This window comes from Lepidochelys olivacea (genome assembly GCF_965140295.1).
Source record: "Lepidochelys olivacea isolate rLepOli2 genome assembly, chromosome: 23".
In the NCBI taxonomy this organism is placed as follows: domain Eukaryota; kingdom Metazoa; phylum Chordata; order Testudines; family Cheloniidae; genus Lepidochelys; species Lepidochelys olivacea.
The window spans coordinates 2,326,798-2,350,874 of NC_140433.1; the positions used below are offsets into that span (position 1 = coordinate 2,326,798).

General features: G+C 50.3%; 1 protein-coding gene across 2 annotated transcripts; it reads left to right on the top strand.

Annotated features, from left to right (window-relative positions):
- Window positions 1-45: 45 nt before the first annotated feature.
- On the top strand, window positions 46-23,810 carry NAPA (NSF attachment protein alpha). Of its 2 annotated transcripts, XM_084612254.1 has the most exons (11): window positions 46-197; window positions 8,493-8,572; window positions 9,221-9,337; window positions 14,160-14,206; window positions 14,844-14,921; window positions 18,180-18,235; window positions 19,162-19,246; window positions 19,572-19,676; window positions 20,004-20,072; window positions 21,276-21,326; window positions 22,090-23,810. In XM_084612254.1, the coding sequence occupies exons 1-11, from the start codon at window positions 100-102 to the stop codon at window positions 22,189-22,191; spliced, it is 888 nt and encodes a 295-aa protein (XP_084468380.1). In that variant the 5' UTR covers window positions 46-99; the 3' UTR covers window positions 22,192-23,810. The 2 variants fall into 2 exon arrangements, with proteins under 2 accessions (XP_084468380.1, XP_084468381.1); XM_084612255.1 differs by lacking the exon at window positions 20,004-20,072.
- The last annotated feature ends 267 nt before the right edge of the window (window positions 23,811-24,077 follow it).

Genomic DNA, 24,077 nt, shown 5'->3' on the forward strand with positions numbered 1-24,077 from the left:
AGAGGGCGGGCGCCAGGCCTTCCGCCCTCACGTGACGGGGCGCGGCGCTCGCGGCAGCTTCTCCCCCCCCCCGCCGACCCCCACTCTCCCGCCGCCGCCATGGACCCGGCCGGGAAGGAGAAGGAAGCGCTGCAGCTCCTGGCCGAGGCCGACAGGAAGGTCCGCGGCTCCCAGTCCTTCTTCGCGGGGCTCTTCGGGTGAGTCCGCCGGCTGGGGGGGGGGCCTGTGAGGGGAGGGCGAGTCTCTGGGGGGGGCGACCTGTGAGGTGCTCGGGGGGGGGCGAGGGCGAGTCTCGGGGGGGGGGCGACCTGTGAGGTGTTGGGGGGGCGAGTCTCGGGGGGGGGCGACCTGTGAGGTGCTCGCGGGGGGGGCGAGTCTCGGGGGGGGGCGACCTGTGAGGTGCTCGCGGGGGGGGCGAGTCTCGGGGGGGGGCGACCTGTGAGGTGCTCGCGGGGGGGGCGAGTCTCGGGGGGGGGCGACCTGTGAGGTGCTCGCGGGGGGGGCGAGTCTCGGGGGGGGGCGACCTGTGAGGTGCTCGCGGGGGGGGCGAGTCTCGGGGGGGGGCGACCTGTGAGGTGCTCGGGGCGGGGGGGGAGGGCGAGTCTCGGGGGGGGGGCGACCTGTGAGGTGTTGGGGGGGCGAGTCTCGGGGGGGGGGGCGACCTGTGAGGTGTTGGGGGGGCGAGTCTCGGGGGGGGGGCGACCTGTGAGGTGTTGGGGGGGCGAGTCTCGGGGGGGGGGCGACCTGTGAGGTGTTGGGGGGGCGAGTCTCGGGGGGGGGGCGACCTGTGAGGTGTTGGGGGGGCGAGTCTCGGGGGGGGGGCGACCTGTGAGGTGTTGGGGGGGCGAGTCTCGGGGGGGGGGCGACCTGTGAGGTGTTGGGGGGGCGAGTCTCGGGGGGGGGGGCGACCTGTGAGGTGTTGGGGGGGCGAGTCTCGGGGGGGGGGGCGACCTGTGAGGTGTTGGGGGGGCGAGTCTCGGGGGGGGGGGCGACCTGTGAGGTGTTGGGGGGGCGAGTCTCGGGGGGGGGGCGACCTGTGAGGTGTTGGGGGGGCGAGTCTCGGGGGGGGGGGGCGACCTGTGAGGTGTTGGGGGGGCGAGTCTCGGGGGGGGGGCGACCTGTGAGGTGTTGGGGGGGCGAGTCTCGGGGGGGGGGCGACCTGTGAGGTGTTGGGGGGGCGAGTCTCGGGGGGGGGCGACCTGTGAGGTGTTGGGGGGGCGAGTCTCGGGGGGGGGGCGACCTGTGAGGTGTTGGGGGGGCGAGTCTCGGGGGGGGGGGCGACCTGTGAGGTGTTGGGGGGGCGAGTCTCGGGGGGGGGGGCGACCTGTGAGGTGTTGGGGGGGCGAGTCTCGGGGGGGGGGCGACCTGTGAGGTGTTGGGGGGGCGAGTCTCGGGGGGGGGGCGACCTGTGAGGTGTTGGGGGGGCGAGTCTCGGGGGGGGGGCGACCTGTGAGGTGTTTGGGGCGGGGGGGGGGCGAGTCTCGGGGGGGGGCGACCTGTGAGGTGTTGGGGAGGGCGAGTCTCGGGGGCGGGGGGGCGACCTGTGAGGTGCTCGGGGGGGGGTGAGTCCCGGGGGCGGGGGGGGGTGACCTGTGAGGGGTGGGGGGTGTCCTGCAGTGGGTGCTGCTGGGAAGGGAAGGGTAGCTGGCGGGGGCTCTGTGCTTGGGGTCTGTGGGGCAGGCTGGTGAAGGGGGCTGGGCTGCAGGGAGTGTCCCAAACAGCCTCTGTGACCCCAGAACTAGGAGCCTCCCCCTCTAGGATCCCTGCAGAGGCAACTCCCTTCCTCCTAGGGCCTCTGGTGGGGGGGATGGCGCTGGTCTCTAAGGGGAGAGCAGGGGGAGTGTTTCTCCTGTCCCCCCCCCCAAGTTCCCCCCCACCGCCAGGCTTGCAGTGCTTTAGTGCCAGTCCACCCTGACCTGTTGAGTTGGGGGCAAGGGGGAGTCAGTTCCCAGCCTGGATTTGTCCCCACAGCTTCCCCCCTACTCCTAGGAGGACTGAGCCTGTTCTGGTGAAACTGGGACCAGTAATGTATCACGGTGGGTGGGGGCCGGCAGAAGGAATGGGAGGGTGCAGGCCTCGTCTACACAGTGGCTTGTGTCTGGCTACCGCTGGTGATGACCTGTACTTGGTATCTGGGTGTTTTCCCTAGTGTAGACAATCCACTAGGGGAGTGACTCAGAACAATCAAATGTTGCTAATCTTGGACGACATCCAAGGCTAGCACAGTAGCACATTGCGGGCCATGTGTGGCTGCAGAAGCTGAAGACCTGGGCAGAAAAGACCGCAAGGCCTGGTCTAAACACATAGTTGCACCAGTTTAACTACTTGGACTGGAAGCTGTTTGGGGCAGGGACAGTCCTTTTGTTCTGTTTGTAGAGCACCTAGCACCAGGAGGTCCTGGTCCATGGTTGAGGCTCCACTGAAATAAAGTGATGTGATGTTGAACTGATGCAACTTTGTATGTGGATGCTCCTCAAGTGGTTTATGTCTGGATTACATTGGTTTAGTTTGCATTGGTAAAATGTTATCAGTTTAGACAGGCTGTACTAGTTCTAAAGTAATGATCCCTGCATGGATACTTTAAATGACTGTCTTTTAACTAAAAAGAAAAGGAGTACTTGTGGCACCTTAGAGACTAACCAATCCGATGAAGTGAGCTGTAGTGAGCTGTAGCTCACGAAAGCTCATGCGCAAATAAATTGGTTAGTCTCTAAGGTGCCACAAGTACTCCTTTTCTTTTTGCGAATACAGACTAACACGGCTGTTACTCTGAAACCTGTCTTTTAACTGATTTATGTTCAGTAGATGCAATGTGCATGTATAGATGTAACACCATGCAGAGTGTGCAGTATAGGTACGCTTGGCAGAACTTGGTGTTATTTTATAATGTTGGTTGATTCTTTTCAAGTATTTTTTTGAATGTAGTCAATTTAAATTTCATAGTTGCAGGAAATTGGGGGGGGGGCAGACTAATCATTTAATGACTGTATATTCGAAAAACTAAAGCTTTGTAAACCTTAAATCACAAATTGTCAACATCACGTGTCAAACTATCCAAATTAAATATCCTTAAATCAAACTCCAATATATTCTCAAGCAGCACTTTTCTTTCTTTGCCTATCTGCAAATTTCAGTTATTGATGGAAATATTTTTTTCATCAGTTTGCATCATCTCAAATCCTTCTTAGATCTCTCTCTGCCCAATCTGCGGAGGATAGGAGTCTGTTACAGCTCCAGCTGGGGAAGCTTGGTGCTCTAGCTCAAGCTGTCGCAGCTCACTCTTTTAGCTCTGGAGGTTTTGTTCAGTCCCGTGTGTCTGCCAAGATAGTGGTTGTGACTTAGGCCTGGTGTATACCTAAAACTTAGGTTGACCAATCTGCATCAATCAGGGATGTGAAAAATTCCCACCTCGAGAGATGTAGTTAAGCCACTCTAAGCTCTGGTATAGATGCCACTAGGTGGACAGAAGAATTCTTCTGATGGGGTAGATTTACTACCCTAATAGAAAACCCTCTCCTGTTGCTGTAAAAAGTGTCTACACTAGTGTTGCTGCAGCTCTGCTGCTGTAGTGCTTGTAGTGTAGACGTACCCTCTGACCGGCCTTAACATCCTCTGTAAATGAAGTGAAGTGCATGTTGTTAGGAGAGTACTCAGTGGCTTACCACGACTTGAGGAAGAGGCAATGGCTGACTGATTTAGGGGTGACAGTGAGCGTCAAATTAGATATGAGCTTGAAATGTGCTAGAGTTGCCAAAGAAAAGGCAGATGCAAATTTTGAGGCTGTGTGCTGCAGAGCCAGCATGTCACTAGAAAAAGGTATGTGACAATTCCCCCCGCCTCCCCTCCTCCCCCATGTGACTCCATAGCTGGAATGTTATGTTCAGTTCTGGGACATAGGTGACTGACTGGAAGGGAGGTCTGAGGAGAACAGCAATAATCAAATGGTCAGGAGGAACTGGATTTAGAGGGAAGGATCAGGTCTGTGTCGTTTGGCAAAACAACCTCGAACTAAAGGGTGTCATGTCTCTAAATAATGAGGGGAATTTAACGTGATACACGGGCAATGGGTAGGACTGATAAAAAGAAGGGGGAAATAAAGGATAAATTGCAGGGAAAACTCGCTGGCAATGAGATCCCTTACTGCAGAAATGTCTCTGCTTGGGAGTCTAGAAACTGGACTGGATACTAGAGATGTTCTGTAGGGAAGAATCCTGCAGTTTTCCCCAGGCAGATAGGAATGGCTGTGAGCTGTGTGTGTGAGAGACAGTGGAGTGGCCAGACGCTGCACGTGGCTAAATCATGTGTGGTGATGCGGAGGGGGGTTTAAAATGCAGTCCCATCTGGGGGAGATAGGGTTAGTTGAAAGCTAGCGGCTTTAATCCTGTGCCCTATGGGAGAGCTCAGTTTGCCTCTGCAGCTTGTCCTAGATGTGTATCTGATTGTGCTGCAGGCTGGGTTCTCAGCTGAAGCAGCAGCTGCCAGAGGGGTAGGGCTTGGGGAGGGCATACAAGAGCAAATGACAAGCTTCTTGTGACTCAAGGCACATTGTTTTCTCTCATCTGGGCCACTAGATTCCCAAGGTCTCCAGAGCAGGGAGCTGCAATAGATAACGCTTTTTTAACCAGCACAAATAAAAGTGGGGGCTGGGGAGGAAGCTGGCGGGCTGGCTATCCAGAGGAGAGAGGAGGTGGCTGATGTCAAGTATATGATTCTTAATAATAAAATAGGAAATGGAAAACTCCAAAAGAGGCTGTTAAATTATGCCTCCTAAAATTCTTTGCCTGTAACAAGTGAGAATGCAGCACATTGTGTCAGCTAAATCTAATGTTCAAAGACAATATGTCCTGGTTCTAGGAACCTGGATTTCATACTGGCATGTGACACAGTAATACTGTTGTGTGCAGCTCTTCTCTTACAAAATGTATACTCAAAAAGCAGTTTAGAGTAGCAGAACAGGGAAGAGACACTGAGATAGACAAAAGTTTTTGCTGAGTGTGTATATACACACACTTACATATACAAAGCTTTTATTTTTAAGAGACACAGTTGAAGATAAAGTTGAAGGGGGACTTAAAAAATAAACCAAAGAATCTAGGCAGGCAAGCCCTGTTAAGTCACTGGGATTTGTGTTTCTGAATCTTAGGTGGCTTTAAAAATCTATCCCCTGAAAACCCTTTAGGACATTTTTAACAACTAAAATTCCCTAGTGATGTTTTTAGTGTGCATCATAAATTATATGCTTTCAACTCATGTTAAACAAGTCATTGGTACATAACATCAGATACCATTGTGCTAAATGCTAATTGGCATTCGGTGGTTATGGTAGCTTGTCTGCAAACAAGGTGTACTTCCCCAAAATCTCACTACTTACAAATACATATTGCTCAGATTTAACTTGTCTGCTTGCCATTAGTCAAATGCTTAAAACTTGCATCTGTAAATAAAACATGGAAGCTGATCCAGACTCACTCCTGCTGTTGGTTTGGAACCTCAGTCTAAATTTTGCTTTTCTCTGTAGAGCATTGTAGCAGTCTCCTTTAAGGACATACCTAGCAATGCTGATTCTCTTATTGGATGCTGGACATTGCTATCTGTCAGTATAGTGTGTGTGCCTCTTTAATTACTTCTCCTTGCATGGACTCTGTGAAATAGGGAAGGATTGTTATCCCTGTTTTACAGGTTGAAGCGGAGGCCCAGGTAGATGATAGAGGTTTTTAAGGTCAGGCTTGACAAAGCCCTGGCTGGGATGATTTAACTGGGAATTGGTCCTGCTTCGAGCAGGGGGTTGGACTAGATGACCTTCTGGGGTCCCTTCCAACCCTGATATTCTATGATTCTATGACCCAATAATTCTTTTTCATAGCTGGGAATGGAACCCAGGTCTCCAGAGTTAAAGTCCAGTGCCTTAAGCACAAGGTCACCCTTCCTCTCTAAACCATATCGGTTCTCTGTCAAGGTCTTCACGCTCTGGTACTAGTTGGAGGCTCCAACCTCAAAGAGGGTATGGAGGGTAAAACCTTGTATATTGAAATATTTAATGAGAATATTCTTGTCTAGCACTGATCTAAAACATTGGACTTCCTTGTGACAGAGGTACGTTTGATACGGCTGAAACCTTCACCAGCCTCGCACTTCCATAGCTGCTTTTCAGCTCAAAGGATCCCAAAGCACCTTACAAACTGTACATGCAGCACTGCTGCAAGGCAGACACCTGTGCATAGCATCGGGGAATAACTTGATGAAGGAGACCAGGACACGCAATGAACCGTTGCCACCATCCACTGCACCAGGTGGCCTGACTTCTTAAGGGCCGACTTAAAGAACTGGACAAATTGCGTTGACTCTCTTTATCAAGCTAGGCAGGATAGAGGGCCCAACTGACTGCTGGGATTGAAACGTTTGGTTTCAGGGGAGTAAACATGAGCTAGGCTCACTGCACACCTTTGCAGTGGTAGTGGACTGCCTTTGTGTTTTCCAAATAGTGAACTCCTCAGTTACTGTGAAAAATCTTATTTCCAGGTTAGTAGCTTTAGCTAAGTTGGTAATTAGCTAGTTAGTTGCTTTCCTGTTCTTGCTAGGAACTATGGGCCAGATTCTCCACTGCCCTGCACCTTGCCACTTAACACCAGTGTTAAGTGAGTGTAATACAGTCCTGTTCTGGTGTAATACCAGTGTAGTACACTCACCATGTCTTTGGTGTAAATGAACACACAGGGCAATGGGGAATTGGGCTGCCTGTGTTCAGTTAATGAGTTCCATGGCAACCATGTAGTGGCTTTGGCCCCTTTTTGGAAACTGATTCGGGATTTAAGGATAACTTTGTCCCTCAAGCTGATCCAAACTACTGGAAACGCTTGCTGGCTCTGACCAGCAGTTTGGCAAGGTCTGTCTCTGCCATATGCAAGCAATTTTCAAATGGAAATGAAACTCCAGTCTTTGGGGGAGACATGGAAATGCTTGCTTGTCATGTAAAAGCAGAGTGTTTATTGCAAACAAAAGCACGCTGGTCGAAGCCATCTGCCAATCTGTATCCCAGGATATAAATTATCTGTAGGATAAAGTTGAAATACTTCTGCAGAATATTTGTCCTAGCCACACGTTTGGGTAGAGAGGAGCTGGGATATGGGGTAACTGGGTCCTATTCCTGGCTCGGCCCGTCTCACTATGATGTTAGACCAAACTTTCTCTGTTTCTGCCACCTTTAAAATGGGTGACACTTGCATAGCATACAGGGATTTTGAGTCTCTGAGACTCTCTGGTGAGAAGGACAATAGAAATATGCCTTTATTTCTCTGTTTGCTAGATGTGCCAGCAAACAGCTCCCTGCTATGAGCATCGCGGTCTCTTGCTACCTCTAATTTTGCAGAGCTATGAATGGGGGGAAAATGCAGCATAAACTCTTTGATCTTCCAATTTTAAAAAAACAACAAACTCACTGACATGATGCAGCTTGGATTGTCTGTCACCTCATGTCCAGGGTGGTTAGTCAGAATCAATAACTTCAATAGGTGGATGTGTTCATTAGCAAAACTAACAGCAGCTGGGGGGACTGTGCCTGCTTGCTGCAATGCCTGAATATAGAATGATTTATCTTAGCAGGCTAACTCTGCCCCAGCTTCGTAACTTCCCCTCTGAGGTTAACGGGCAGACTGAAAGTCGCTTCTTGATCTTGGCTGGCATCGTGGCTGCCTTGGCAGTTGGCAGCTGAACACCCCCCCCACCCCCCCCGCGCACTTGGGAATGTGCTATTTCTAGGATCCACGCAGCTGGTTTAAGATCTATGGTTGTTCATCAGTGGCTTTTATGGCTGTCCCACACTAACATCTGTTTTGCTAGATTAACAGTAGAGAACAGATATGGGAGGAGGGCTGAATTGATGGCTTCATTCAAGAGACATGTTTTTCCTTTCTTCCCCCACTAGCTGAGCCCTCTGAATCATTGACCCCATTTTACTTGGTGTAAACGACACTGCTTCCATGGGGTATCTGTCTCACTTACTCTCAGCTCTTATAGTCTTTGGAGAACAGTCTGGCAAGGTGGCCCATTGAACACTTGGAATATCACATGTGTGCATGGTACTCTGCAAAGCTTTCAGGTGGTCTCTGAAATGGCTCCAGGGATTGCTTCTCATTGACTCTCTAGCAAAAGGGTTCTGGAGTTTTTTGGGGCTTTTAGTGACTGGTCTCCGAGAAGCCTTCCTGTCCATGGGGGGGGAGTCTAGCATTCTTGGCTGCAGGAATGAGTTGGTGGAGTTCAGAGGCAGGAAGGCGTGAGGGGTAGCTCTCCTAAATTGGCACCCTGGGGAGTTAGGGGCTCCTTTGGCCAACATTCTAGCCAGTGTTCATGGAGAAGCTGCTGTTTGTAGGGCAGGGGACCTTCTGCTACCAAGAGGGAAAACGTTCCCTGGACTGGAGTTTCCAGTGATGTGAGCGGAGGACTGGAGCTTTCCAGCATGATGAGTTTAAGTGGTGTCTGGTTGGTTGGTTTTTCAGGGGCTCCTCCAGGATAGAAGAAGCATGTGATATCTACGCCCGAGCAGCAAACATGTTCAAAATGGTCAAGAACTGGAGCGGTATGTACGCCTGCTCCGATGCTGCTGTCTCTGTTAACCATTCCATTCTGGGCGGGCTTGGGGAGGGGTAGGGTCCCCCAGCAGGACAGAGCAGTAACGCTGAGTTTGTGCCACTAGCCTGCGGCAGCACGAGCAGCAGAGTCCATCATTTCGGTATGGTGTCGGTGAGGGACCATGCTGCATCAGTGGCTTGATCTCTGGGAGATGCGAGCACTCGGAACGCCTGCTGAAGCCAGTGGGTTCTGCAAGGGATCAGCAACTCTGACAATCAGGCCCAAGGCTTGCTAGGTCTCTCCTGGCATGAGAACAAGCGCCATGGCCTCTTCCATGGGGAAGTGCTCTCTAAGCAGCACCTTGCTGATTGCCTCCCCTCAGTTTTCCCTGTGAACTGGGGGGCAGCTGTAAGAGGCAGCTGCTGCTGCTACTAAACTGGGATTCCCTGGAGCTTGAGTATGAAGTGGCAAAGCACGGCAACATGTCCCCTCTGTGCGGGCAAAGACCATTGTGCAACTCCACCTTCACGTTGGGTTCCTTAGCTCACTATCTGGCATACTTCGGAAAAAGGAAGCTGTGCCTGTGAAATGACCCTCCCGGGCCTCTCGGGAATGGCTGGGATTGTGCTCCTCACCCTCCTGGTTTCTCTTCCAGCTGCGGGGAACGCCTTCTGCCAGGCAGCACAGCTCCACCTGCAGCTGCAGAGCAAGCACGACGCGGCCACCAACTTCGTGGATGCTGGCAATGCCTTCAAGAAAGCTGACCCACAAGGTAAGATGTCAGCGCTGCTGCTCACCTCTTCTGCTTTCCAGGTGCTGAGGGTTAGGTTCTGCTGGGGCTCTGGTGGAAGAGCTGGGAGTCAGGACACCTGGGTTTTATTCCTGGCTTGGGGAGAGAGATGAGATACAGTGGGTTAGAGCAGGGGGGCTGGGAATCAGGACTCCTCCTGGGTTCTTTTTGAAGCTCTGCCACAGACTGGCAGGCTGTGAGTCTGCTAGGACTGAGTAACTCCATCTGGGTCTGTTCTTGTACAATGGTGAGGATTCACTAACTCCATAAAATGCACTGATTAACTGGGACTATATAAAATGGATGTTTAGCTGGATTCATGTACTGTATTTGCACACCATCTTCCAGCCATAGGTATATCATGGCCAATAGATCCCTATGAAGAGGGGTAAAGAAAGACTTCAGATCCCTTTGTGGAAACGTTCTTTTTCTGATTTGCACCCTTAACCACCAAAAGTTGATCAATGCACTTTCCTGCGTGAAAGTAAAGAAGGAAGTGTTTATTTACTCCTCATAACACAAGAACTAGGGGTTACCCAGTGAAATTAATAGGCAGCAGGTTTAAAACAAGCAGAAGGTAGCATTTCTTTACCCAGAACACAGTCAACTGTGGAACTCCTTGCCAGAGGATGTTATGAAGGCCAAGACCATAACAGGGTTCAAAGAAGAACTAGATAAGTCCATGGACAATAGGTCCATCAATGGCTATTAGCCAAGATGGGCAGGGATGGTGTCCTAGCCTCCGTTTGCCAGAAACTGGGAATAGGCAATGGGATGGATCACTTGATGATTCCCTGTTCTGTTCGTTCCCTCTGGGGCACCTGGCATTGGCTGCTGTCGGAAGACAGGATACTGGGTTAGATGGACCTTTTGGTCTGACCCAGCATGGACGTTTTTATGTGGCTAGCAGCCTGGGGGAGCAAACCCCACTGGCCAGCTTGCCTGTCAAGTTACACGTTGAGATTCCTAGTTCAGTGGAAATCCTTGTGCAACCTGAAGAGCCTGTCTGTCGTGTTGTGCTGCTGTTCTAAGAGAACCACCCTGGTCACAATCCATGTGAGGTGGGGATGGGTGTGTGTGAGAGAATTGCGTTGCGCTGGGATAAACCCATTACTAGAATATTGCAGTAGCTTCCAGGTATACTACTCCTGCTGCCCTGACTCTGAGTGCTTGGTGGGGGCTTTCTCTGAAGCTGCAGATGTGACTGTTAACTGGGCAGCTGGAATATTGTGCTGGAGTGAATGTTCTGCAGTGCTGACTGCTGCAATTTCCACTCTCTCTGATGTGGATTAGTGGGTTAGGATGCAGCAGGCATACCACCCTGCTCAGTAGGGGACCTCAATAAAATCTGACCTACCATCTGGGAGCATGCCTCCTTTCACAGATGGCAAAGTCACACTGGTTGTGACCCTAACCAGCAAAGACAGGAAGCTTAGGACTCAATTCTGTGTGGAGCTTCTTGTGGCTGGTTAACCTTATCAAAAGAGATAACAGCAAGGAGTGCAGCTGAAAATGAGGTAGCTTGGGCAGCCCACAGAGATGTGCTGTGTGTGGCCATGCAGAAAAGTGTAAAGTCTCCTAATTAAGCTTCTAAGAGACTGCTCTGTACAAATGTTCCCTGTGCAGCAGAGAACTGAATGAGTTCTTAGAACTAACTATTCTTTACATCTTTCTGCTGATGAAGGGCATATAGCCTGCCAGCAGTTCTGTGGGAGCAGACCCTTGTGGACTCCTCATGACATCAGTGGGACTCTCTGCAGGCCTCTTCAGAGCAGTTACCAGTGTGTGCTGACTGTGTCCCTCTACTTGTAGTGCCTAGCACAAGAGGGATTCTACTCGAAGTTGCATGCTTTGAGGGTGATAACTTACACCATGGTTATCTGAGCTGGGGTTTTGCACATGCAGTTAGATCTGCTTGGGTGGTGATTTTGGAGAAAAGATAATGAAGTAACCTGAGGAGACGACAAATTTAATCCTCTAGGGGATTTGCCTAATCTTTTGGAGATTTAGATTCTGATTATCCAGCCATGTTGCTCTCCGCAGAGCAGCCAGTGTTTGTTCTCCAGAGTAATTTTTGCAAGCGGGTGGGGGGGAGATGGTATCTGGGCATGGTGGGCAGAGGGATCTTAACCAGTTCCGGTGGGGCTCGTGGTATTTTTCCCTCTCATCAGTAGGATTATTTTTTGCCTCTCTGCTAAATCCCATTACTTGGGCAGAGTGCCCTTAAGAAGACATGAGCTCTGTTTGTCTAAAGATATCCTACACCAGGCAAAAGGACAATTTTGCACATGTAACTAGTGTACCAATTCCTGCAACTGTAGTTCCTTGTCCACCAGCAGGAACACAAGAGCAGGAGTATGCCCTCTACTCTGATGCTCAGAGCATCAACATCCCCAGCCTGTAGCAGGACCCTGAGGTTAGCATCGTGGCATTTTTGCTGTGAGCTGACTGGACAGGCAGAGCAAGTCTGGCCTGCCTTTAGAAGGGAGAGAGCCTGGTTATGTGGCTCTGATGCAGCTGTGTTTTCTTGCCAAAGAACCTGGCTGTAAACCCTGGGCATTAGAGGTTTCAGTAACTGGACATGCAGGCAAACCCAATTAAAGGAAAAAAATCCCCAAATCTACCAGCCCAAATTCCCCTCTTAATCCCTGGCTTTGTGGGACAGCACTGGGGGCCTGGCTGGACGTAGCTCAGGGAAGAAACGAGGGCAGCTGCTATTTCTTCCTTGTGATACAGTTTCCAAGTTATGGAGAGGGGAAGAGAGCCCCTTAATCAATGTACAGGACGGAAATGTGTCTGGCAGGCTTAAATGGCCTTGGGTACTGATACCAGGTGCCAGAGCTCACAGCACTGAGGAAATATTTTCATGACTTGAAGGCCAGATGGAACCGTTATGACATGCAGAAGATCAGACCAGACTAACCCAGGCCAGAGAGGCTCACCCAATGATTCCTATGTCCAGCCCAATATGTGGGACTTGTTGTTCTCCCTTTTAAATGCTTGTGGATGGAACCTGACCTGATTTATTGATAAATACCCCCGTTCATGTCCTATGTTACTCCCAGTCTCTCTTCCTTCCCCCCCAACCTGCATTAGCTTTCCAGGCCCCTTGGTCTAAATGCAGTCTAAGATTCAGCGGGTGCAACACCTATTGGTTTAAAGAACAGGAGGACTTGGGGCCCCTTAGAGACGAACCAATTTATTTGAGCATGAGCTTTCGTGAGCTACAGCTCGCTTCATCATCAGATGCAGGCATCCGTATGCACCCGATGAAGCGAGCTGTAGCTCACGAAAGCTCATGCTCAAATAAATTGGTTCGTCTCTAAGGGGCCCCAAGTCCTCCTGTTCTTTTTGTGAATACAGACTAACCCGGCTGTTACTCTGAAACCTATTGGTTTAGAGGCAGCTGCACCTGCTTATCCTAGGGCTGATTTTTAGCCATTCCGCTTCCTGTTGGGAGCAATGCAAGTGGCATTTGGGAACAGTAGGAAAAATTTGCCTGTCAGAGCTTGGTATTTATATGCTGAAAAAACAGCCTCCCACATCTTTCTGGGGAATGCTGGTGAGAGAAATTCCTCTTGTAATAGAGCAAAATGTAGTAGTGAAGGGAGCCATCTTGTGTTGCTCACCGCACTGCGAGGTATTTACCCAGAGCAGGCTGGTGGCCTTGTCTTTGGAAGCCCTGTGTCATAGTTCATATGAGCTCCTGGCAGATCTTTTTGGCTGGAAAATCCTGTCTGAAGAGCAGGGAATTCCCCCTGCTTTATGTCAAGTGAACTCTGAACTTTAGATCCTAGACTTGCAGGGGTCACCCCTGATTTAGCTGAAATTGGTGAGGCTTTGTGGAAATGTTAGGGGTTCACTTGCATGGAGACAGTTGAAGGATCAGGGCCATAAAATCTTATGGAGGCACCTTGTTTTCTTATTTTAGTGATTGTGCTGGTGAGCTTTGCATGTGACTGTCCTTAACCTTGAACAAAGCTCGTCGTTTAGGGCAAATAAACTAGTAGCTTGCGCACATCTTTCAACTCAGTCTTTTCACAGTTGTGGAGCAGCAGCATGGTCTGGAGGAGAGGGCACTGCGCTGAGTGTCCAGCCATGTCAGCTCTGCTCCTGGCTCTGCTGCTGACCTGCTGTGGGATCTCTGGCCAGCCACTTCCACCTCCCACCTGCCCTTTTGTTGTGTCTTGTCCCTTTAGACTGAGCCCTACAGGGCAGGGACTGTCTCTCATGAAGTGTCTGAGCCCAAGGGGCCTGGAAGTGCTACAGTGTTGTAAATGTTACGGGTACAACGCGCACAAGCTCCTAAAGCTTAAGCTGGTGGCTTCCTCGCAGGCAGCGTCTGGTCGATGACCGGAATACTGTAGGATTCTTGTGTGCTTAGTAATATCTACCATCCTAGCCAGGTCAGTGGCAGTTTCCTGATCCCCTCACTCATTGCTGTGTTGTGCTCTGGCCCCTGAGACTTTCTTTTGCTGGATTGGTCTGGACAACGCTGCATGAGACATTGGGGCGCAGGGGGACAAATAACACCACTAGAGAGGGAATCTTCATCAATTCATTAGCTCCTCTGCAGGCCCCTTCTAGCTATGGTACCACCTCTTGCCTGCTCTCAGTTCCCTGGAGGTTTGCAGCCTCAGCAGCTTTTGAGTGGCTATTGATCTCTGTGGAGGGGTTGTGCTAGAAACAAACACCTGGTTTTCATCATTTTTAGGCAGGTCAGAAGAGTTACTGAATGGCTTTATTTCTCCAAGCGCCTATGCTAAAAAAAGTTTTTTGTTCTTTGTTTTTCTTTTTTAAATAGAGGCCATTAACTGTTTGATCAGAGCTATTGAGATCTACACAGACATGGTAAGTCTGTTCCGCCATGTCTGCGGACCAAACTACAGAACTTTCTTTTGCTTCTGGGCTGCTGCAGCAGGGAGGATGATCCAGTAGCTGGCGCTCTTCCCTAGGCTCTCAACCCTGTAGTGCTGTGCTGCTGGAAGTGGTGTCAGCCGGATCAGACATCCGCTCAAGGCCCTGACTACTTGTGGTCCCTAAAGGTACCACGAAACTTCTTGGAAGAGTCAGTGATTCAGCTACTGTGTTCTTGGCCAAGTTGAGGCAGAAGCAAAGGGTGCCTCTGCCTGACAGCCTAGCACTTGGGTACAGCAGTGAATGGGCACCCTAGACATAATTCAGCTTGTGTACTGACCTGTGTGTGGATCAAATTGAGCAGGGTGGCCTGCTGCAGTTTTGCCAGCTGAATGAAGCCAGTATTGGACTCAAAAGAAGGGTTTGTAGCGACTTCAGAATTGGCTGCCATGGCAGGTGTGTTTATACCCACTGTGGTGCAGTTCAGAGAACTCCAGTGTGGAATTATCATACACACCCCTGCAGTTCGCCAGTGCATCCTCCCCAGTGCAAGTGTAGTGCAAGCGAAAAGACACAGGAGCTGACACTGTTCAGTCGGTGGACGTGCGTTAATTTCCCCCTCCTCTTCCAGGGCCGATTCACCATCGCCGCCAAGCATCACATATCGATAGCGGAGATCTATGAGACAGAGCTGGTGGATATAGAAAAGGTAAGTCCTGAGGATGCTGGGGGAGAGGAGGGAATCTGTCTACCTTGTAGCTCTCTTATCTAGAAATAGATTAAATGCAGACAGTCTCCTGTGATTGGCCTGATGTTGTTGCTGTGTCTGGGGTGTGCAGCCTTGCGAGGACTTGAGCTTAATCCTGCATTTGAATCCTGTTAGACACACTCATGGCTAATGAGAACACCCACTGTTAGAGTAACTTCTTGGTAATTAGGGATATAAATCCCCTTGCAGGGCTTTTGTAGCAGGTTGTTACAATTGTTCATTATGGTTTTTTTTGCTCCTTCCTCTGAAGCTGCTGGTACCAGTCAATATCAGAAGTGTGAGATTGTGGGTGGATGCCAATGGCTTGGTAGCCGAGGGGGTCTGGATCTTGCTTTGGTTGTCCATAGGTCCTGAGGTCAAATCCAGGTGGAGCTCTGGCAACTGGTGATCCATTTTGAGGTCATATTAGATGGTCCCAGCTGGCCTTAAGTTGGATCTGGTAGGGCCAGGTTCTCTATTGTCCTGCACCTTGTGGTCACTCTCACCAGTGCAACATGGGTGGAAAACACTTCAGCCAATCAGAATGGCAGCACTCCATGCCTGTGTAAATGACTGCACAAGTTGCTGGGCAGTGGAGAATTGAGTCTCGTAAGCCTCCCCTTGGGCAGGACACAGTTACCAGGTTTATAAACAGAAGCAAAACTAAAAATTCGCCAGCTGGAACAAATAGCAGGCGCTTGGAATGCGGATGCTGTCAACTAGCAAAAAATCTCTGCAGACACTTGGCGTGGCTCGTGTTGCAATTGATTAAAGGTTAACGCATGTGGCTCACATGGGTGTCTGAGAACCAAAGGAGCAGTCGATGCCAGTTGTATGCCCCTAGGATCACTGCTCCTGTTTTGTGGGAATAGATTCACCAAATGCTCTCCAGGAGAAATAACTTTCTTCCTTGTGAGGGAGAACGTCTGCTGCTGCCTCTGGGATTCTGTAGGCTGCCCACACACAAACTGGCGCTGTGTAAATTAGACCCGTGTGAACAGTTATTTTGGCTTTTTTCAGTTTAGTTCAAACCTGTTTCGCTTTGATTTAAGCGAAACCAAAATACCCTTGGTGTCAAGGGAATGAGTGTCTAGATGGCCTTTGGCACTGGTTTAAATTGCTCCATAAGTTAAACTGGCGCAACTTTGACAAAACCGGTGTGACAGGTTCGATCACAGAGATCCCCTTGTGACCGTCACCTGACGTGCTGAAATTACCTCTGAACCTGTTTTCCCTGCTAGCTTGGGACTCCAGAACCCTGCTTTGTTGAGCCAGACACGCCAGCCTGCTGCAACACAGACCCAGGGTCTGGGCCACACCACCAAAGCTGCAGACTTAACTGAAAACAGCTCAGCAGGTTACCTGTCTCCAGCACCCAGTTCCTCAATGTGATCCAAACCACAAATAAATCCGTTTTACTCCGTATAAAGCTTATACAGGGTAAACTCATAAAGTGTCTGCCCTCTATAACACTGATAGAGATGCACAGCTGTTGGCTCCCCCAGGTATTAATCACTTACTCTGGGTTCATTAATAAACAAAAGTGATTTTATTAAATACAAAAAGTAAGATTTAAGTGGTTTCAAGTAATAACAGACAGAACAGAGTAAGTCACCAAGCAAAATAAAGCAGAAACACGGAATCATAGAATCATAGAATATCAGGGTTGGAAGGGACCCCAGAAGGTCATCTAGTCCAACCCCCTGCTTGAAGCAGGACCAATTCCCAGTTAAATCATCCCAGCCAGGGCTTTGTCAAGCCTGACCTTAAAAACCTCTAAGGAAGGAGATTCTACCACCTCCCTAGGTAACGCATTCCAGTGTTTCACCACCCTCTTAGTGAAAAAGTTTTTCCTAATATCCAATCTAAACCTCCCCCACTGTCTAAGCCTAAACCTAATACTTTAAGAAACTGATTACAGGTTAACGCCCTTTTATAGCTTTAGCACAAGGTGGGGATCTTTTGTCTGTGCTTGACCCCCCCCACCCCTCCTTCTAAATGGAAAAGTACAAGATTAAGTGAGCTGTAGCTCACGAAAGCTCATGCTCAAATAAATTGGTTAGTCTCTAAGGTGCCACAAGTACTCCTTTTCTTTTTGCGAAGACAGACTAACACGGCTCTTACTCTGAAACCAAAGATTTAAGATGGATTTCAGTATCAGATGGCATGGTCACGTGTCCCTGAGACACCTCATTCTTCATTACCCAGGGGCTGGCCCACACATACATAGGAAGGCTTGCAGGTAAATAAACCCATTCACAGTTCATTGATTCTGAAGCACACTTAATATGTTTACATCAGTAATACAAGTTTATATCTTTTTTCCAACTCCAGACCTAGAAATAATACATGGAAACATAGGATGAACACTCAGTAGATTACAAGCTTTCTAATGATACCATACAAGGGGTATTTAGCATAAAGCATATTCCAGTTATATCCTATTCATAAGCATATTTCCATAAAGCATATGGAGTGCAACATCACAACCAAGCTGGGGGGGTATCTTGTAAAATTCTACTTGGGAGTTGATGGGAAGAAAATCCACAGTGCTGGGGCTGTCTCGGGGGTGGTGGGCTGTGGTCCCATGGCAGTCTCACAGTACTGACTCAGAGAAAGCTACAAACCAGTTTACTATGCCTAATGGATCTAGCTCAGACAAGATGAGGAAGGATGGCCTTGTGGTTAAGGCACTGAATGGGGACTGGAGAGACCTGGGGTCAATTCCTGCCTCCACCAGTCTTTCTGCATGCTGTACCCAGAGTCTGTTAATCTTTGGGCCTCTGGTCCCCATTTGTGTGTGTGCAGGGGTGATGACCATTTTTGTGGTCTGTTTAAATTGTGTAATCTCTCTCAGGCAGGGACTCTGTGTGTTCATGCAGTGCCCGTCTTGGTTGGGGCCGCTACTGCAGGAGTGCTTGATGAGGATGGAAGTTCTAGGCTCTAGTGAGGCTCCAGCCACAGGCTCCCTCTGTGAACCTGGACTCCATTGCTGGGTGGTGATCAACACCTCTCAGCTCAGCTCCTGCATTCTGGAGCTTGCCTCGCAGATGGCAGCGCTGCTGGCTGAAGGGGTGGGTGGATTTTGTGTGTAGGATTCTCTCCGCAGTTCTGGCGTGTGGTGCTGTCCTCGGGAGGTGGTGGTCTGGTCTCTCAATTCTGCTAGTGCTGCCAGTGAACTGGCTGGGGAGCTCTCACGGTGTGTTGCATTCTTTCTAGGCGATAGCCCATTATGAGCAAGCTGCTGATTACTACAAAGGGGAAGAATCCAACAGGTAAATCAATTGCTGCTTTGCCTCCTCCTGCTGTAGAACATGGCTGAGCAGCATAGCAGCCATGCGTTAATGCCTGCGCTCTGTAGGCATACGGGTTGCCATTCCAGCACAGCTCCCCTAAGGGGGTATTGTAACCGTCCATCCAGCCCAAATAAGGGGTAGCATGTAGCTGGCCAGGCCAGGAGCTGGTTGGGACTGGGTCACAATCCTGTCTCTTTCCCCTTGCTCTGCTTGCGTCACCCCTTCACTGGTGCAGCTTGCTAGCTCATGCATGATGGCAGCAGAGCTAAGGCTCTTCCCGCCTCTCTGGGAGGGTGAGCAGTAGCCCGGCTAGAACTGCTGTCCTGCTGCACAGGCTCTGGCATTGCAGATCACTCACATGGGAGTAAAAGTGGGTTCCTTGTGCCTCCTTGCTTCCCCGCTCTGGTGCACAGCTGGGTTTGTGGCTGAGCCTTTAGGAAGGACTTGACTGTGGTGATCGTCGCCGTAAAGGGTATGATGCAGACACCACTCATTTCCCCTCTCTTTAGTGGCATAATCATACTGAGAAAACTCTTATGCACCTGGGCCCAGTGGCAGATCAACAGAACACACCTAAAGGGGCTGCTTGATCCTGTGTAGTCAGCCTGTGGGCTGGACCCTCCACCACAGTTCGCTGGCGTAGAAAGCTCTCCTTCGTAACAGTAACAAGGCATGTGCTAAAGCCGGGATCCTGGGGTCTCCTGCTGCTTGGGGGGCAAAAAAGCAAAACTGCATTTGTGTGGTTGGTTGAGTGTATCTGAGACAGTGCCATCTTTCACTTAACGCTAAGCGCTCTTCCCTCGGAAAGGGAGCACACTTCACGATCCTCACAAATGGCCCCTGGGAAGCTCAGCCTTCGGGACGACGCCATCAGCCTGTTTCTTGCCTTTTTTGTTTCTTTGCAGCTCTGCCAACAAATGTTTACTGAAAGTGGCCACTTATGCAGCCCAGCTGGAGCAGTACCAGAAAGCCATCGAGATCTACGAGCAGGTCTGGGACTCTTAATTGTGTTTAAAGAGCAGGCGTGTTTGCTGTCATCCCACAAGAGACCCCTCGTGGTGTCTCCCTTCCTTTCCCTTTCCTGGGGAGACTCCCTGGGTCTGCGGAGATCCAATTGCAACCTCACCTTTGGATCCCTGCGGTGGCAGGGCTGGGTGTGTTTGAGGCAGCAGGTCTGTACAGGAAGCTAGCCGCTCCTGTCCTAATGTAGAGGACAAGGATTCAGATGGGGTGTCCCCCTGCTCCATGTACATTCTGGACTGGCACTCAAATATTTGTCCCTCAGTAGGAATCTGATCACTTTGGTGCCTTGCAGGTGGGCACTAATGCGATGGACAGTCCCCTGCTGAAGTACAGCGCTAAGGAGTATTTCTTCAAGGCGGCCCTCTGCCACTTCTGCATTGACATGCTCAACGCAAAGGTTGGTCTGGTGCTACAGAGCTGCTGCTGTGCTACCGAGTGGGGCGCGAGGCTGGGGGCCGAAGGGCCTGCTCCCGAAAACGGGAAAACGCCCCTCTCACCAGCACCTCATTGGTCCATTTAAATGTCTCAAGCAAGGGTAGCCCATAGAGGGGCCTGCAATGAAGCTGGCGTGGGGAAGCTCTGTTGCTACTGCAGTGACCTTCTGTGAAAACCCATCAAAGCCCTGTCCCAAGGAGCCTCCAGTCTAAGCAGTCTAGTTCCCCTGCTCCCTTTGTGAGCAGTCACTCGAGCCGCAGGCTGGGCTCTCACTCCTCTGTCTTTCCAGCTGGCCATACAGAAATACGAAGAGATGTTCCCAGCCTTCTCGGACTCCAGGGAGTGCAAACTGGTTAAAGTGAGTGACTCCTCCTTATTGTCCCTGCACTGCCTGGTGGCTCAGACCTTAGAATCTCTGGTGCATTTGCGCATGGGTCTCCCCCCTTCTTCCCCAACACAGAAGCAGAGTATTGTGCTGTGGGAGAGGAACCCGTGTGAGAAATGTCCAGATGGGGAAGTTTAAAATCAAACTCTCTGCAAATCTAGAGTGAAATTATTCCTCCACTAACATTCACAGGACTCTTCTAATGGTCTACGGCAGGGGTCTTCCACCTTTTTTTTTTTTTTTGAGGGGCCCCCCCAGCATTCTGTAAAAATTCCACATCCCACTTGTGCCACAACTGTTTTTCTGCATATAAAAGCCAGGGCCAGCGTTACGGGGTAGCAAGCAGGGCAGTTGCTCGGGGCTCAATGCCACGGGGGGCCCTGCAAAGCCAAGTTGCTCAGGCTTTGGCTTCAGCCCTGCATAGTGGGGCTTTGGCATTCTGCCGTGGGCCCCAGTGAGTTTAATGCTAGCGCTGCTTGGCAGACTGTCTGAAACCGGCTCATGGCCCCCCAGGGGACCCTGGACCCCTGGTTGAGAGCTGCTGGTCTGAGGAGCATGTGGTTCTCTTCTATTGGTCCAGTCATTTAGAATCCCTAGCTCTCTAGTCCAGCTGACCAATACCAAAATCCATTCCTGCCTTTAGCAAGGTGAGGAGCCATCCTGCTCTGTTCATGACCCCTGTGAGAACCCATCACCTGATTATGAAGCCAGTATGCAGGAAGCCTGTTGAATTGCAGTGTTGCTAAGTGACAACGAAGTAGGAGGGTACCCATGCCCCAGGTGGATTGTAAAAGGCCCCTGGACTAGTTCTCTTTCCCTGTGGGCTGGCTATTCCAGAACTGGGATTTTTGCAGAGTGAGTACTGGACTGGTGTGAATTGCTAGGGCAGCTCCTACCCTCCTACAGACAGTGCTCTAAAACTGTTGCTTTAATCAACTATTGTGCTTAAAATAAAATGCCAGATCCAATCCTGATACACAGGCCAACTGTTCAGTTGGAGCTGCCTGTCAGTTGGATTTTCCCATTAAAAAGGCTGGCTTAGCTATAGAGTCTCTGCTTGCATGTGTGACCTAGCTTAAGCATCAGAGGTGCAGCAGGTTACTGGAAGTTCCTGCCATGCGTGGAAATTAGTCCAGATTTGTGCTGATCCTTATTCCTCTCTTTCCCCCCTCTCAGAAGCTGCTGGAAGCTCATGAAGAACAGAACATCGACAGCTACACTGACTCTGTAAGTGCAGTGGGGAGGGAAGCGTCTAATGCAGCTCAGCACCGGAGAGAGACTGGTGTGAAGTGTCTGCTTGGGAAGCAAGTGTAGCAATTGCAAACGTGGGTGTGAGGAGTCCTTGTCAGAAACAAGAAGGCTCAGCGTGCCTTGTGTGATCGCTGTGCTAGCCAGACCCAGGGTTGGTAGTGGATTGCTCGCTCCAGGGTGTTCTCAAGGACTTAGTCCCATCTTGCCATAAATTACCAGCCAGTAGGGCTCCTGTCCCTTCCTTGGTACAGACTAATGGATTGGGCAGATATTCTGCCTAACTTCTCTGTAGGGCTGTTACTAATTTGCTCTTTCCCCTCCACCTGCCCGGGAAGCCTTGACTTCCTTGTCCAGGCTTCTGTTCTGTGCCAGCCCAGTTTGCAGCTCATGTTGGCTTCATCAGGAGTCTTAGGAGCATGGCACTTCTGCAGATCAGCCCACAACAAACTACGTGTGGGTTTACTTTTGGGGGTGGGGGATGAGGAGGGGAAATTTAAATTTTCAGAACACGAGTTGGGTTAAAAACATGGAACCTAGAAACATTAAGGACTAAGGAGAACATGGGGAAGAGAAGCTGGGTTTTACCATGAGTGAATTTGTTTCTTGTAGAAATCCCAGGCTCCATAGTTTATCGAGTACAATGGCTGGTTTCCTGCTCCATAATGCTAATTAGCCTCCAGGTGAATACAGCCATGTGGTATGTCACTCACTCATTCTGATTCTCTCCCTGACCTTCCAGGTAAAGGAGTACGATACCATCTCACGGCTGGACCAGTGGCTCACCACCATGCTCCTCCGTATCAAGAAAACCATCCAGGGCGAAGAGGAGGACCTACGTTAAACCCCATCCCTTCCTTCCCGGTCACCGTCAACTCTTTCCTCCACGGAAGTCTGCATGGATATCTTTGGGGTGGGGAGGGTAGGGCCTGGAGGAGAAGGATTCAGACTTCAGTGACTTATTATCCCTTGTCTCATAACCCTTTTGCCCCACAACCCAAAGAGCATAACTTCATTTAACAAAGACAGGGTGTGTGGCTGTAACCACCTGCCTCAGCTGCTCTAGAGATGATGTCTTGAAGTGACATAGCTCATTCCCCCTGGGCTAAACAGATGAATTCCTAGTCTGCGGAGCTTCCCAACCTGCCTGCAGGCTCCTGTCCAGGTGTGATGGTCTAACACCCTTCCCCATCCCTCTTGTTCCCTCTTCAGATATTTAATTGTATGACAATTATTCTGTATGATTAAGATCTTAAACCTGCTTTCTCCCTGACTCACTTCACACTGGTTTCAGAAGACAGCACAAACTCAGTTTGCCTCCTAATTCCTGCTGTTTAGAACAGATCCTTTCTCACTGCCCCCTCTCCTGCCCCAGACTGTCAGATGGAGCAGTTCTTGCCCATCCCAGGCAGGGATTTCAGACTCAGTACCAGCAGGAGTGGGGATGGGGAGAGCCTTTCCCTCAGCCCTTAACTTCTTCCCCTCCCTAGCCTGTGATCGCATCCCTGTAGGGGCTCAGAAGCCTGAGTTTTGAGTATCTCCAGCAAGCCCAGAACCCTGCTTTAGGCTGGGAGATTTCAGGTGCAGTGACTTCCCCCATGGCCTGAGCTGTGAGAGCAGATTCTGCTACTCTCTGCCCTCTCCTAGCCCCCAGAGAGCTGGAGAATGTGGCAAGCACAAGTTGGCACTTCCTATCTCCTGCTTATTTCAGTGAAGAACCGTACAACCCTTGTCTAACATCTTGGCAGCAAATACTTCCCAGGGCATCCTCTCAATCCCCAGAGCTCTGCAAGGAGCTGACAGGAAGTGTCACTTCGCTCTGAATCACAATTATCTTCTTTCCCGTTTCTCATTGTCAGCTGAACATACTAGCTTGAGAAATAACCCCATTTCTTCCCCCTGCCCACAGGGCTGTAGTGCTGCTCTATGGCCAGCTGTTAAGGGGCGTCAGACACTGTCATTCGCGTGCAGCCGAAAGAGGCGAGAGCGGGACTGGACAGTCATTCCCACACCGCGTGGGTAGCCAAAAATATTCTGTGCTTCTGGTATATGAATAACCTTCGCAGACCCTTCTGTGGTGACTGTTTTAATTTAATCCCATCTCAGATTAGGCAGTAGAAGACTCTACAGCGTGGGTGAATTCTGTACGCAGCAGGCCACTTGCTGCAGTGGGTATGGCACCTGGTTGGAAGGGAATGTTACTCCCATTCAGTATTGTGTGTGTACAGTATGTGTTGTCATAAAGGTTTTTATTTCTAGGTTATTCTCTTGGTTTTGAAACCTAGTCCAAGAGGGGTGGGGCTGGGGCAGCTCAGGGTTTACCCTGCAGTAATCCCCACTTCTGTATTGTTTGCTGAAAGAAACAGGAAGTCTTGCTGCATGTTTTAATGTCAACAGAAAGCGACTCTTGCTGAGTGTAGTGAAAAATTGCACAAGAAAAATAAAAACTTTGCATGAGCAGAAGCAGATTTGTTTCTAACTGTGACCCTGCAGCTAAATTCACGCCGCTTCACTGAGCGCAACTGTGGGCATGCATGTCCTATCCTCCCTGCACCACTTCCTCTCCCTCTTGTTGCAACTGCATTTTCCCATTACCTTGCAATCCCTTTAAGTGGCGATTCCATTCTGAACGCTGGCTATGGAGCGAACAAAAAAAACCCCACCTTCATTTGCCAGATCTTCCCCCTGTGTGTTCAGGTGTCTGTTCGGTTCAGTCCCGTTATCCTCCCA